Source organism: Chelonoidis abingdonii, chromosome 4 (assembly GCF_003597395.2).
Source record: "Chelonoidis abingdonii isolate Lonesome George chromosome 4, CheloAbing_2.0, whole genome shotgun sequence".
Lineage (NCBI taxonomy): Eukaryota > Metazoa > Chordata > Testudines > Testudinidae > Chelonoidis > Chelonoidis abingdonii.
In genome coordinates this window covers 54,681,897-54,698,662 of record NC_133772.1, presented here as the reverse complement: position 1 = coordinate 54,698,662, position 16,766 = coordinate 54,681,897, and the positions used below count along the sequence as shown (strand labels likewise).

The window sequence follows — 16,766 nt, the reverse complement described above, 5'->3', positions numbered from 1 at the left end:
CGTCTGAATGGCACATGTTGCAGAGAGTAACTAGAAACAGACGAACAACAAGAATTGGAGTCTCTATGGCCTAGTGGTTTAAGAATTAGTTGTAGAGCCCTTTTCTAAGGCCTTCGATGGTGCTTATGCCTTGTGCTGGCCCCTGCACAGTAGTCAGTTTCACCCTTTGGGCATTTAAAATACGGAAAACAATTTCACCAAAAATATAATTCAGTTTTAAGATATGGTTGTGTTGTGCACATAAAACACTGATGCTGGCCAGACAGGTTACAATGGCCCTGAATAAGCAGTTAGGTCAGTTACAGATCCAGACTAACACGGCTACCCCTCTGATACAGTTAGGTCAAGATTTTTCAAACTAATAAAAGTAGGGAAAAAAAGCTTCTACTTATTATATGATCCCTTAGAATGGCTTCCAATTTCACGTTTATCATAGTGTCAATATATACTATATAGTAAGGTCAATTCAAAAATGTCATGGCAAAAATTCCCTAAAACAAGAAGATATTATCTACTTTATTTACATAACTGCTTAATGTAAAATATTAAGCAAATGCTAAATAATTCAACACAATGGGTGAAATCCTGGCTACAATTAAGATAATGCCAAAACTTCTGAAATCTAGACTTATTGCCAAGCATAATGCTTACTATTTATTTAGCACATATTAGTAAAATAGAAGTTAAAGACTAACACAAATTTATAACTGAAGTGCCTCAATCAAAGTTAAGCTTGATTTTCTATTTTCAGCTCCCATTGTGGACATTTTTCTTCTTCAAAACAACAGCAGAATTTTCAGCATGAACTGTTTTTCAAGCTTCTGTTGGTTGTTAGAACCTTATTTATACGTAGAGTATTTGTTGATGATCATTATACTACAATAAAATATATACCTATAAAATATTACTGCACCATCATCACAAATGTAGAGAGGCCAGACATTCAATGCAGACACTTTAGGATTCCAGTCCAAGTCCTGATGGATCTCTAGTACTGAAATATCACAGGGAAATGTGCCTCTCCCCTGCAAAGAAGCAATTATTCAGTGAATAAATCATCCAAACAGCATAACAATATATGCATCCCAAATCAGTATATACAATTTCGACATAACACTACTTACCTTAGCAAATTCTATATATTCCAAGGGTATTCCACTTATTTCACTAAGCTGTAAAAACAAACATTTTCAATACATTAATTTTTTTCAGTGAGGTAAACAGTTTCATGCCATCATACACTGAAGCATATGAACATCAGTAAGTCTTTGCGAAATTGTAAAGGCCAGTAAGAAATTCAGACATATCAATGATACAAAAATGGATTCAAAACTGCAGGAAAAGATACGTATTTCAATTTATCAACATCCCATATGTCACAATTTTTCTTTAGGCAGTGGTTATCCCAAGAACACAGCTGATGCTTTTCAGTGCAATTAAATTAGTACATGACAGAGGAGTCACAACTGACAGTTCTGTGAGACCCTTATATAATATCAAAATTTCCAACAGAGTGGTGGAGATAGAAAAAATTAAAATAGAAACATAGTTAATGTGAGGTCCAAAATGCAAAGTGATTGCATGCCTCATATTACAACTTTGACTGAAGCAGCGTTGGTTCTCAATATTACAAATCATTTCATTTATAAAACTTACTGTGTATATCAATACAAATAAAAAACAAAAACAACCTGACAAAAGCTAAACGACTGATGAATCACATCATCCCCACCATCCACCAATAAACTTCTGCTGAAATAAAAGGACTGACTGAAAATCTGTCTTGTACCACATTTAAAATGTCAAATTCAAGCTTTTGCATAGTGCAGATGGGAACAAATTCAAGAGATGAGGCCATAAAAACATGCTGCCAACTGGTCCCTAGAGATTAACTCTGAAGGCATGCAGCAAATGTTGTGACACTAAATGAAAAAGGCAGTCTTAGAGATGGTAGGATCCATTGTCATTAGGGGATTCATGACATCAGTAACTTGATTTGTACCTGGAAGCACACAAGAAGACAGTACATAGCTTGTCATATAAGCATTACATACTCATGACCAACTACCACACTTAACAAGGAGGCCAGTGCATTCGGTGTTAGATGAAGACAATGAATTTGTGTTCAGTCATGAGAAAACTGAACTGATTTTCCCTTGTGTTGTATGTGAGCCTTACTGTTGAGCCTATGAGTTTTACTGTTTTGCATGAATACTGTGTGTGCCTCAGTTTTCCTGTGTGCTGCACCAATACCTCGGTAGTGGGAATAGGGGTGTATGACTTTGGCTGAGACCTCTGCTCCAGCTGCCTGCATGTATGCTATGACCAGTGTCCTTCATAACCTGAGATCCAGAAGGGGGATTCAACCAGGTGATTCTTTGCCTGGGAAGCGAGACAAAGAGAAGGAGGAGCAGTAGCAAGCTGGCAATCTGCTTGGGGGGACTGGAGGAGGAGGAGTCCAGAGCTTCTGGCCCAGGACTCCTTAAGATGGACTTGGCTGAAAGTCACTGGATTTCTGTGCTAACAAGTTCTGCTCTATACTGTGTCCCTGTTGAATAATAAACCTTTTATTTTACTGGCTGGCTGAGAGCCACAGCTGACTGTGGAGTTGGGGTGCAGGGCCCTCTGGCTTCCACAGGAGCCCCAACCGGGTGGACTCACTGCAGGACATGCACAGTGTGGAAGGGGATGCTGAATGCTTTGAGGTCAGATCCAGGAAGGCTGAAGCTGTGTAAGCTTCTTGCCCTGGCGACAATATGCTCAGAAAGAGGAGAAATGCTCTCCCAGAGTTCTGACTGGCTTCATATGGAGTAGTTCCAGGGCATCGCCCGGTGACACACCATCAAGGAGTTATATATGGTAAGAAAAGGGTTTCTCTGCAGCCTCAGCTATTACTGGGATCTCAGTTGGCATCCACATGCAAGACAGTCTTTTTACATTTGCAGCTCACCAAGCATTTGTAACTAAGATGCAATCGTTGCAACTGAACTGCATTAAATCCCTGTGTTCATGCTGTTATTCAGAATTAAAGTGGCCTTAATTTGGTTACCTTAATTTACTTTGAAATTATGCTTGAATACATTTTACTACTAAAATCAATTCACCTTCTCTTTTAATTCATCAACACTGCTGCTTTCCAAAACTACTTCCTGGAAGGAATCAAGCTTCATCTCTGATGGCCTCCATCGTCTTGACAGAACAGCAAGCTGTGACATGGATTTCATCTTTTCTGCCCCTGCAAAGAGATGGAATATTCTATCTACAATGAGGAGTTTAACATATATTATGTGCACATACAAACATGGGAGTCTGCTGAGTCTATTATAGCTATGTATATACCATATATAAAGGTCAAAAATATCAAAGGTTGCAAAGTGAAGCACTTAAAAGTCAGAAAACTGCAATGTTAAATATGCCTGGATAACCTTCTCTGCACCCCTTTGCACACACACACACACAATGATAAACACATAGCACAGTGACTTTTTTCATAGGACTCCAACCTTGCTTAGTGCTCAGGATGGATAGTGCTCATTGAACAAGACAGCAGTTCTATATTTCCTTTTCTAGGCACAATCTGTGACCCCCATGCCTCATTTTCTGCATACCATCCAAGCCTTTCACTAGGATAACATTTTCTCTGTACAGGCTTTTCTACAGCACTGATCAATAGAATATGTAAGTGCCTTAAAAAACATTAATGAATTTTTCCTCAAAGCATCATGAAGATCATGAAGTATCATACACATTTTAACAGGTACTGAACAGAGAGACAGAGTAAGTGACTTAACATGGTCAAACACTAAGGCTGATTTAGTGGTCTAGTGAAGACCTGCCAAATCGACAGCAGATCGCTCTTTGGTCGACCCCCATATGCTACCCCGATGAGAAGAGTAAGGTAAGTTGATGGGAGAGTTTCTCCCATCAACCCCCTGCGATGTAGCCTCCACGGTAACTCTACCTAAGGTACATCGACTCCAGCTTCATTATTCACGTAGCTGAAGTTGCAAAGCATGGGTCAACTTATCATAGTAGTGTAGATATAGCCTTAGTCTGTGCAAAAGGTTGGACCACACAACTTTTGCAGCGAAAGGGACAGAGGTGTTCTGGCCCCCAGACCAACAGATTAATTCATGACAAAATTCTGTCTCATTCTGTTTCCAACACCTAAACTCAATAAAGCAATGGAATGGTGGGGAAAAAACAGTATGTGATCATATAATAAAAGTAGAGCTGTGAAGTGATTAAACAAATTGCAATTAGTCGCACTGTTAAACAATACAATATCATTTAGTTAAATATTTTTGGATGTTTTCTACATGTTCCAATATATTGATTTCAATTGTAACCCAGAATACAAAGTGTACAGTGCTCACTTTATATTTATTTTTTATTACAAATATTTGCACTGTAAAAAACAGAAGAAATTAGTATTTTTCAATTCATCTAATACAAGTACTGTAGTGCGATCTCTATCATGAAAGTTGAACTTTCAAACCTAGAATTATGTACAAAAAATAACTGCATTCAAAAATAAAACAATGTAAAACAGAGCCTACAAGTCCACTTAGTCCTATTTCTTGTTCAGCCAATCACTCAGACAAAAAAGTTGGTTTACAATTGCAGGAGACAATGCTGCCTGTGTCTTGTTTACAATGTCACCTGAAAGTGAGAACAGGCATTTGCATGGCACCATTGTAGCTGGCGTCACAAGATATTTAGGTGTGAGATGTGCTAAGATTCATATGTCCTTTCATGGTTCAACCACCATTCCAGAGGACAGGCGTCCATATTGATGTCAGGTTGTGCTCAATAACAATCCAAAGCAGTGCGGACCAATGCATGTTCATTTTCATCCTCTGAGTCAGATGCCAGCAGCAGAAGGTTGATTTTCTTTTTTGGTGTTCAGGTTCTATAGTTCCCTCATCAGAGTCTTGCTCTTTTAAGACTTCTGAAAGCACGCTCCACACCTCGTCCCTCTCAGATTTTGGAAGGCAGTTCAGATTTTTAAACCTTGGGTCAACTGTTACAGCTATCTTTAGAAATCTCACATTGGTACCTTTTTTGTGTTTTGTCAAAGCTGCAGCGAAAGTGTTCTTAAAACAAACAACATGAACTGAGTCATCATCTGAGACTATAACATGAAGTATATGGCAGAATGCGGGTAAAACAGAATCGGAGACATACAATTCTCCCCCAAGGAGTTCAGTCACAAATTTAATGAATGCTTTTTTTTTTAAAGAAGCATTGTCAGCACGGAAGCATGTCCTCTGGAATGGTGGCCGAAGCATGAAGGGGCATATGAATATATAGCATATCTGGCATGTAAATACTTTGCAATGCCGACTACTGAAGTCCCACACGAACACCTGTTCTCACTTTCTGGTGACGTAAATAAGAAGTGGGCAGCATTATCTCATAAATGTAAACAACCTTGTTTATTTTAGCGATTGGATGAACAAGAAATAGGACTGAGTGAAATTGTAGGCTCAAAAGTTTTGTTTTATTTTTGAATGCAGTTATTTTTTGTACATAATTCTAGGTAACAAAATCTACAATTGGAAGCTGCACTTTCACAGTAAAGAGACTGCACTACAGTACTTGTATTAGGTGAATTAAAAAACATTTTTTTTGCAGTACAAATATTTGTAATAAAAAATATGAAGTGAGTAGTGTACACTTTGTATTCTATGCTGTAACTGGAATCAATATATTTGAAAATGTAGAAAAACATCCAAAATATGTAGTAATTTCAATTGATATTCTATTTTTTACCAGTACCATTAAAACTGTGATTCATCAACAGCCCTAAATAAAAGGCAATTGAGGAAGCGCACACACACACGGAAATTAAGTTCAGATTGCACTGACAACCTTGACCTCTGAGTGCTTCAGTACAGAAATCCTTTTTGTAGGGAATTTCACAATATTTTAAAAAGAGAACATGAAAAATACTAAGAAATTCCACTGTGTCCAATTAACAATTTGGGACATTTCACAGACTAATGCTTTTCTTGAAGGCTGCAATACTGTGCTCCAGAATTTTAAATTAAGCCTCTACCTCTTATGGTTGTGAAAAAAACTTTAAAAAGGTGATGAAAATGTCTGTGAGCACCCCCTGTAGACATCCTAAAATAACAGCTGTAAGAGATGTGAACTTTCCCTTTTCATGTCAAAGGGTTACTAATTCTGAAGTCAAATTATAACAGTGTAAATAAAAACACTAAGTACTTCACCACTGACCAAAAGCATAATATCTTAATATTATGATCCATTATAATATCTTGTTTTGATGTAAACAGAAACTAGTTTGTGAGTGAATCTCTACAGCATATGAAAGGAATTAGAATATTTTTGAAGTCCACATTCCTTTCTAACGCAATGGAAGATATCTTAGAGACAACATAGCACTGTCTACTCGCCTTCCTAGAACTGATTGTATAAAGAACGAATACTGGCAGGCCATTAAGAGGTTGCATTACAAAATCCAATATGCATGTGCAAAGCACTTTTTAAAAGCTCTGTAACTCTGACAAAATAACTTTCACCAGATCCCAAAATGGCACATTGGAAACCATCTGCTTATCAAATTACAGGTTTCTACCATTGACAGAGCTGTTCAAAAAGTCAGTATTTTATAATGGCTAAAGAGTGGGGATTTCCCCCCCCATTCTTGGATCTGAAAATGGTTAAACAGTTTTGGCTCAAACTATCAAAAATTTGCTCCCTAACTGAAAACAAACATTAATTTTTTTGACTGAAATTTGTAAAGATTAGAAAAAATAAGCAACTGAAAATTTGCAGGAGGAGGGCATTTGTTGCCATCACTTCATTTTATATTCCTCCGCTTCTCTAGCAAGTTCATTGTTTCCTCTGAGATCCTTCTCCTGGCTCTTTTCGGTCTCTTTCTTGGCTAATCTGAAAGCTGATAAGATGACAACTAAAAGGAAGACTTTGAAAAATACCAAAATGAAAGGCTCTTAAAGACAGCTGAAGATTGCAGAAGCCTCAAACAAATGCAACTGGAAACTGATGCTATACACATCAACAATAATGGCGCTGAAGAACAAAGATGGAAGAGCAGTTATTGACAGAACATGAATGGAAGCTGTCTGCAAAGACTTCTACACCGAACTGTTTGCACCTCAAATAAACATCCCACTACGAACACATCAACGGACCAACGAGCACGCACTCCCAGTCCTCGTCAACGAAGTCTGACATGCAGTTTACCAAATGAAGGAAAGAAAAGCTCCAGGAAAAGACAGACTGACAATTGAAATGATAAAGAGCTGGAGGACAGGACCTCTGGAAAACCCTTGCTCAGAGTTTTAGCCACTACTTAGAAATGCAGAATATACATCGAGCTGGAAATAGTCCAACACCATTTTGCTGTACAAGAAGGACGACTGTGAAGATCTAAAGAACTACTGACCCATATGACTGCTCTCACATGTCTACAAGCCATTCACCAAAACAACAAACTGACTCTCAGAGTCTGAACGAGCAGCACCGAAGAAAGCAGGCAGATATTCAAAGGAATTTCAGCACATTGGACTAGATCTTCACTCTAAACCAGCTATTGGAGTGCTCAAGGAAATAGAGATTTCCTTTATGCATTGCCTTCGTTGACTACGAAAAAGCATTTGACAGAGTAGAGATCTATGTAGTGCTGAAAGCTCTTGCAGAGCAGGGCATCAACACAAACTACAACAAACTACTAAAGGAAGCAAACTCTGACTGCCCTATGGATATAACTCTGTTCAACAGTCCCCTTCGCATCCCAGTCAAAAAAGGTGTGAAGCAAGGAGATGTGGTTTCACTGAAACTCTTCACAGCCTGCCTCAAAATGGTAATGAGGCGGATGAACTGGAAAAGGTGGAATCAGCATCAACGGAGAGCAGCTAAACCACCTCAGATTCACGGACAATATTGTGTTGATTGCTGAAAACAATATCAAACTACAGAAAATGCTGCAAGACCTCGACACGAAAAGCAGCCAAGTCGGACTGAAAAAGAACCGCTCTAAAACAAAATGTATGCAGTCTAATGCCTTGCCAAAAGCCCAAATAATACTCAAGGGAGAACAAATAGAAGAAGTTGAACAATGCCTATTTGAGCCAAAAAATTAACATGCGCCATGATCAGGAAGGTGAACTCATGCGAAGAAAGAAAGCTGGGTGGCGTGCACATTCAGTTTTATTGAGGATTTTCTCCAAGGGAAAAATCAACAAGGCAACATGCGCCAATCACTGCAACTCAACAGTATTGCCAGCAATGTTGTACGGCAGCAAAACATGGGCACTGATGAAAATAGAGGAGCAACAACTGTTTGTCACAGAGAGAACATGATAGAAAGAAGAATTCTGGGGATCTCAATCTGTGACCGAGTCCCCAATGACGTGATCAGATTGGAGCGTAGGACATCGTTGAAAGCAGGAACCGTAAAATGCAATGGGCTGGGAATTAGCGAGGCTCACTGACAATCGAACTACTTCTGTTGCCAAGTGGTACCCAAGGGAACTGAAAACGGCTGACCTCCAAAAAAATGGGAAGATTTTATTGTGAAAAGACTTGGACACAGAGAAGGAAGGCCAGGATAAGAGAAGAATGGAAGATATGTTGTGATTGGAGCAATCTATATGAGACCAATCAATCAAGATGAACTGAGAGTTACCACTTAGAATGGAAATGCTTCTGCAACCTCAAGTGTAGGCACTGCTGCATTCTCAGCATCTGATACATATAGTCATAATTACAATCATTACACCTATATGGATCTCTCTCTCTCACACACACACAAAGTTTGCAAAGAAACTATGAACAAAACTTCTCTAGTATTTTTCAAAACTAAAGCCAGGCACTGCATCAAGGTTAACTTTATTATTATTATTATTATTTCTTCCCCCCTACCTCACCCCCTTTTGCAATTTATATTATCCTATTTTGATTACACTAGCACCACTGGTCTGAATAAATAATCTGAATGCCCCTATCTACTTCCCTACACTTAAAAAGTTCTACTCCTTTGGTCTCTTGGGCAAATAATTTTTTGATAATCGACTAAAATAATATAATTAATTGTTTTAATCATCATGGTATGTGCAGGCAAGGAGACTGTGCCTGGGCTGGTAAGTTTCATTGTGCAATTCAGAAGGCTGCATTAAGCTTACATGAGTCCTCCGGTCTAGAAAATACACTACAACTAAACTGAAAAAGAATCTTGAAGTGCAGTTTTAATTATCTTCAGGAAAGTATAGAATGTAGAATGCAGTGAACCTAAAATAATTCAATAAATCAACATTCAACAAAAATAGCTATTTAACATGTTATTAGCTGAAGGATTCTATTCCACTGACGTACAAAAATGCATATATATATATTCACAGAAGATAGAATTCATTTTGATACAATTTAAATGTGCATTTTAACTCCAAAATGTTAGGGATCTAACTTTTTCTCATAATGCATTGTTATTACCGTCAAGTATTTCTAAGAAGACCTCCCAGTTGCTTGAAATATTAATATCTTCCTCATAGACATGATAATCCAGAAATACAGTGCCTGGATTCTTCCAGGTTTTCTTTCGTAGGCGAAACCTAAAAATATGTTTAAGAAAACAGTAAGCTTTTGTTCACTGATATCAACTTACAATAGCAATGGATTCAATGACATTTTTTTTTTTGAGCCCTGGAGAAAGGTGTCACAAAAATCCATGACACTTAAGAGTGTGTTTACACTTCAGTTGGGAGGCAGGACTGCAACATACCTAAGCTAGCTTTGAACGAGCTAGTTTGCTAAAAAGGTAAATGAAACCGCAGCAGCACAGGCTAACTGCCCAAGTATGTACCCAGAGACCCTGTGTGGCTAGTCTACGATGTTATTCCTACTCCTGTGGCTTCATTGCTATTCGTGATCGAGATAGCACGGGTATGCCTATGCTGCAATCACATCTCCTGACAACAATACAGATGGTACCTTTACCACACAGAGGTTGCACAAACCACCCCTACTCTGCTTCCAGCCACACACAGGATCTTCATTCCTGCAAGAGCCCCAAGATTTTCAATTATGACCAAGCTTCACCTCTCTTTATTGGTAAACAACTTTTCTTGCTTCCCAAAATTTCAATCTGGAGATCCTATAAAATTAATAGTATACCATCACACCTTCAAGTGGCTACATGGAAATCTAGACCCTTATGTATATCAGTGCTGTTATTCATGGCCACTGGAGCTGGTTGCTAGAGATAGTCTCTCCTTCAGCTAAGAGCTTAAGCATTTTCCTCTACAACGTACCCAATACGGCAATCTTCAGGTATTAGATTTCCGAGAGGACACTGAGATTGCTGGCTTGGAGACCAATGATCTATGTAGAACATAATTCTACTTTTAGCCAGCAAGCTGGTCTTAGGGAAAAATGTTTATTTTGTGGCTAAAAATAAGCTGCTTGATGTATGCCCTCCAGCTATCAGACATGTGAAGCGCTCAGCAGAACTACTGTGTATCTACCGCATATTCTAAAAGCAGTATAAATATTGTATAACTGGTGATCTACTATGAATTGCAAAATTCTTAAAAAGGGGAAATAGCAGCAAGTTTATTAAGTTCATAATTAAATACACTGTGAAATCTCATGTAGATACAAAATACAGGAGTACGCTTTGTATGTTATTTAGGTCTTCATGCATGACTCTTGTATATGAGAATAAGTGAGTCTAAATTAAACCAGGCATACCAAAGAATTCTGAGATGAATCATCATACTTCTATTTTCTGACAATACTGAAATATTAATCTCTCTCATCTGTAGGTGGGTTATTCAGAGAGGTTTCAATTATGGCTTTTGAAACCTAGTGCTGACAAGGAGACATTGCAAAGCTCTAGAAAGGATTGTACTTATTAGTGGGAGTACACATGCTCAAGAGAATATGGGACTATGACTGTATCTGGCCAATCCCTGGGGTGCATAAGGAAAGGGACAGTGGGAGGGAAGAATGCCTTCTTAAGCAGGAATGGGAAATAAATTAGTGGTATTATTCTCCCCCAAGCTCTACCCTCAGCTTCTCCCCCACTAAAAACATTTCTTCTTTTTTTTTTTAAAAAAAAAGAGGACACACACTTAGAGGGTGGGTGTCTGACTCATGTGGCTCCATCTTGCAGATCTTCTCCAGCCCTGAGGCAAGAATTTGAAGTGTATGGAAAATCAGAAGAGGCAACATGTCAGAGCAATCCCACAGAGCAGCATTTGTTCTACTGCTACACAGAAATGTTTGGATTGTATCTCTCAGAGACTGGCCTTTTTTATTGTGAAGTGTTTTTCTTTTCTTCCCTTTTCAGCTTTTAGAGAGGTACTGTTACCTTTAACATTCCCAACAGGCAATACCACCATGACAGGATAGAAGTGCAAACAGATCTGAACTTATAGACTGCATTTCAAAAAAAGGCATTTCCATTTAAGCAGCACTCCCTTAATCTTTCCAGATGGAACGAAGGCTAGAAATTTATCACAAATTAATCTTTTATATTCACAGTTTGGCTCAGACAACACAATAACTGATCACCTTTCAACTATCTCCAAAAAATCCACTAAAAAACCAGCTGGGACTGATTATATTAATACTTTCTCCCATAAAAGAGAAACAAAATTTCCTCCTAATATTTATAGCAGGTCCTCTTGGCTTCTGAGGAACAGAAACAGGGGCACTCTTAGTTGTATTTAATCCAGCAGTTTTAATCTTGACTGTATGTTTTTTACCTGTCAATAGTCAGATCTAAGCCACATTGCTCCCTGAGTTGAGGAAGTAGCTCCTCTTTTGACTGACGCACAGTCATTCCTTTAGCAAAAACAGCATCTAAAAGAAACTTGCATGGCTGTGAACACAACAAATATACATTAGTGCTAGTATTGTTTATTCATAAAACAGTATCTCTCATTCATGCTATAGTCTTGCTCAGTCTCCATCACCCAAGAAAATGACAGTTGATAACTTTGTGTGAGCAAGATACTTAACTAAACTGATTCACAACAGGCTGTGCTCATTAGTGCATTAGTAACTCATTGCTGTTTACTTCCAGTTCATTCACAAACCAAAAACTTGACTGAAATAAAGGCATAGTAGTTAAGAATTAAACATTGTGTACATTATTAAAACTTCAGAAAAATTGTAAAACATATCATAGAATGTCAGGGTTGGAAGGGACCTCAGGAGGTCATCTAGCCCAACCCCTGCTCAAAGCAGGAACAACCATGTTTCAACATATGATGGTGGGATTTGCCTTTTTTCCTAATAGAATAGATATATGGGCATTAAAATTATTTGGAAAGCTATTTTTCAATTAAATAAGTCCTGTCACCACACTGGTGCCATCCTTCTTTAGTTTTAATGTGCTATTTACTGGCTCCATAGTACAGAACTTCTTCTATTGAAGAAAGCTGTTCATACTTGGAAAATGATTTTTAAATCAAAACATTGTCTGATCTTAAGTTAGTGATCAATTTCATTTCAAGCATTATTCAATCAACTGTTCTTTTCTGCTTACACATCATATTAGTAACTGATGAAACTGCAGTGTATTTATTACAGGTGTAAATAAAGCACAACTCGGGTGCACATGTAAACAAAGCAATTTTTATGTGGAAATTGAGACAAAACATGGACTCTACAAAGTTATTTTTACAGTCACTTAATTGTACTTTAAGTCTCAAATGGATACTTATGTTAATCAATTGTATTACAAGACAGTCACCTTTGTTTCTAGCACTACTACAGACTAGTCTTGTGCGAACAGCTATATCACCATAGTCAATTAGTGAATCTTTCTGACAAGTGTTGCTTTGCAGTATCTGATGGCAGTAAATATTCTAGCACTACATTATTGGAAAACATGACACCTATTAGAGAGTTCTTTCAACGCAAATTGTCTAGTTAGGGAGGCTTTCGGTATAGAGTGTGCATGGAGTGAAAAGTGAAAATTTAGTGGGGATTTTACCCTTAAGGGTTTTTGTGGTTTTTTCCCCCCCCAAAAATTAAGACTAATGCACATTTCAGTGTCTTCATACACTACTTTCAGAAGATTTTAAAATATAAAATTACTTACTTCTGGCTCATTTATCAAGAGCTGGTACACTTTGACTCTGTATTCCCCCTTCTTAAGTGCTCTTCCAAGTCTAATAGTTATCTATTAATTGAAAAGAATCATCATCAGAACTGATATTAAAAGTCAAAAGTTAGTTCTCTTCTAATACTGTGTTAATACTATCAATATAGCAAGGATGCCATGAAGTAGGGTAGTGAATTTCATCCAACACAGAATTAGTCCGCAAAAGTTGCCTAGTCAGCCAACTAAATTTGGTTCTATTCTATAAGTTTTTAATTATTCAAAGCTCATTTGATTAACCTTATTGTCATCAGAAAATGATGAAAGTGTCTCATTCAGCCGAACACTCTCAAACTCTTGATTGCTGGCATAGACTCGAAAGACCTTGAAGTGAGAAGAGAGAACTCCAACAAAGGGCTCCAAGTGTTGCTTGAAGGAAGACAGTGTAATTCTTTTATCAACATGTACAAGCAACCCTAAAGAACAAAAACAAAAACCCAACCTTGTGTTACAAAGCGACCACCAAATTTTGTCCATTTAATTTGTGAAAATTTGTTTCCACATACTTGTTCACCATTATTTGTATGGTAGTAATACCTAAGAGTGCCAGCCATGGACCAGGTCCCTCTTCACATTTTATCTATATTAGATATTTTATAGCTCCCGTTATCATAATATAGGAGTGCCACACAATCTTTCATATGTTTATGCTCAAACACCCCTGTGAGACAGTGAAGTATTATTAATCCCATTTTACAGATGGGGAACTGAGGCACTGAGAGCCTAAGTGTAAAATTTTAAAAACTATCTAAATAGATTAGGGGGATTTCAAAATTTGAAACTACCTGGCTTACCCATTGTCAAACGGGAAGTCTCTGACAGAGCAGGAAACTGGATCTAGAGCTGTGGGTTAGGTATTTCTATACCATTACTAACAATATACACCATCCAGCTTTTATATAAGTCTCTGGCTCGCAGATGTGAATTTGAAATCTTACCCATTACCTTGCCATTGGATGAAAGGAGCACGCTTCCCCTTCTCTTCAGCCCACCCAGGAGCCTCTTCGCTACTTCACTGTGTATGTGGGGGCTGCCACAATTCTACTCTATTGAGGATGGATGCATTTGCTACTTCTGTGCCCTCCTTGCCTTGGCTGCTACAGCTATGTCAGTTGCTACTCAAAGCTTTCCCAATCCGCATATTAACTTCTCAGATTATTCTCATTTGAACTGCTGCCCACAACATTTTGAACAGATGTGATGAGACATCAGAGGCCCTACAGCACTATGCTTACAAGTTCAGAAAGGCATCACTACACTGGCTCTTGTTTGAAAGGTTGCCTTTGGAACCATTAAAAAAAATCTTAAAGTAATTTTAAAGAAGAAGATCAAAGCTGATGGTTTAGGTCCTTCAACACTCCAGAGAAATTTTCCTACTTGCCTAGCTTTTCAAGCCCTTTTTGTACCTTCAATCTCAGTATATTACTTGTATCACTCAAACTATTCAATATATTTATCATGCTATAATGCAGTTATTTTTATATTCAATAGTAAGTCTCAAAGCTTTACTGTACTAGTCCATATTGAAAAGCAACAAGAAAACCTGCTTGCTTAGAATATTTTTATTTTTTCATGTATGCAATCTGGACTAATTTAAGAATTACGAACAACTGGAGCCTACACTATTTAGGTTTAATCACATTAGGCTGTATTACTCCAAGAATACTTATATAGCGCCAAATACCCCTCTCCCTGATATAACATGAATTCGGATATAAAGCAGTAAAGCACCGGGGAATCCCAGGCCCTTTAAAGTGCCACCTGAGCCCAGCTGCTAGTCTCACCTATAAGGCAGTGACATTTTTTTGGCTCCCGAGGACCGTGTTATATCAGGGTAGAGGTGTACTACATGGTGAAGTACCTGTCCTACTGAAATCAATGGAACTATGTAAGTAAAGCAAGCAAGATTTGTCCATTATTTCCAGACAGGAAGAATTCTGTCAAGGGCAGATCCTCAGCTTACATAAATGGTCATAGTTCACGGACTTCAATGGAGCTATGTCAATTTACACAATTTGAGGATATGCCCCTCTGCCAGCAACTAGCCTTTATCATTTGCTCATGAGAAAGGATATAAAGAATGATGCAATTTATGCAGCTTATTTTTAATATAACGTTACAAACTGAATTAAAGTATTTGAAATAAGCATTTTAAACTATACTATATAACAGTGGAAATGCACTACTTTTTCTAGGTTTAATCTACAATAACAAAAAGTACAGTGAAAGGGCTTATGATTGCTAAAATAGGAGAAAATACATAGATACATGAAGTAGTTTATGGATGCTCTCCAACTGAGTTATTTTCTGAAGAGAAATCTACGTATAAAATATAACTCCAAACTTAACATACTTCAAAATTGTTCATGCTGCTGTACAAAGATATATTTCAGATATTTTTCCTCAATATACCAATACAATGCAATAAGAAAGCATAAAAAATAACCTAAAAAACTAATGCTTTTGTTTACTTATTCCTGTAAAATTGATCAGTATTTGCAGTGGTTCAAAACCAGATTAGTATGAAAGAGTCTTTTCAAGTTTTAAAGGGAGATTTTACATTTTTTGTTCATACTTCTGCAGTACCTATGATTCAACTTCTCTAACTGCAGTTTTATAACAACAAATGTTCAGTAAATGTTGTGTATCAAAGCAACAGCTATAGGTTACAAGGACGTTTATTTACTCTACTTTTACTACTTCAAGATGCCTGATTTCATAAAAATCCTTCAGTTCACAAAAAAAAGTCCATTACCACCCACATTTTCACTTGGTCATCTCTTTCGGCATACTAATGTAAATTTACACCAGATATTTTATATTTTTCTTAAACTTCTCTTCACTTTCTAATTCCTGCTATTAATTTCATGCCAGTCTCTTCATTACATACCACCTACAAAATCTAATATGGCTTTGTTTTTCTTTTCTGTATGTACAGTAACTCCTCACTTAGCATCGTCCCAGTTAAAGTTGTTTCATTGTTACATTGCTGATCAATTAGAGAACATGTTCATTTAAAGTTGCGCAATGCTCCCTTATAACATTGTTTGGTAGCCGTCTGCTTTGTCCACTGCTTGCAGAAAGAGCAGCCCGTTGAAGCTGGCTGGAGGGGGCCTGGAACCAGGGTGGGCTGTCAGCCCCCATATCGGCTTCCCTAAGGTTCCTGTGTGACAGTTGCCCAGCAGGCTGTCAATGGCCAGGCGGTTCAGGTGTCTCTCCCCCCACTGCCACGTGCTGCTTCTGCCCTCTCGGCCTTGGAGCTATTCCCAGGGGCCTCCTGCATACTGTGCAGAGGGGGGAGAAAAGAGCAGTGCTTATGTCAGGGTGTCCTCCTCCCCCCACTCCTGTACCCCATCTCCATGGGGGGAGGAGGGGCACACAACAGGGCTCAGGACAGAGGGAGCTTCCTGACAACAGCTGCTGTCTCAACTTGCTGATCTACTTAAAAAGGCAATGTACTTAGCGTTGGGTCAGCGTACTTAAAGGGGCAATGTGCATCTCTCTCTCACACACAGGTACTGTCTGTCTGTGTCTGCCATGCTGTCTCCCCTCCCTCCAGTTGTGCTGCCTTGTAGAGCGTGATGCTACATTAACAATGCGTTAACCC

The 16,766-nt window shown here is 38.2% G+C and overlaps 1 protein-coding gene across 5 annotated transcripts in view; it reads right to left on the bottom strand.

Annotated features, from left to right (window-relative positions):
• USP47 (ubiquitin specific peptidase 47) overlaps nucleotides 1-16,766 on the bottom strand; it is a 107,089-nt gene that overhangs the window by 3,176 nt on the left and 87,147 nt on the right. For all 5 annotated transcript variants that reach the window (XM_032791788.2, XM_032791785.2, XM_032791786.2 and 2 more), the window contains 7 exons: nucleotides 13,400-13,575; nucleotides 13,100-13,180; nucleotides 11,757-11,872; nucleotides 9,481-9,599; nucleotides 3,105-3,235; nucleotides 1,125-1,172; nucleotides 895-1,025 (listed from right to left, as the gene is read on the bottom strand). In XM_032791788.2, the coding sequence (XP_032647679.1) occupies nucleotides 895-1,025; nucleotides 1,125-1,172; nucleotides 3,105-3,235; nucleotides 9,481-9,599; nucleotides 11,757-11,872; nucleotides 13,100-13,180; nucleotides 13,400-13,575 (802 nt within the window). The remainder of the gene's footprint in view (nucleotides 1-894; nucleotides 1,026-1,124; nucleotides 1,173-3,104; nucleotides 3,236-9,480; nucleotides 9,600-11,756; nucleotides 11,873-13,099; nucleotides 13,181-13,399; nucleotides 13,576-16,766) is intronic.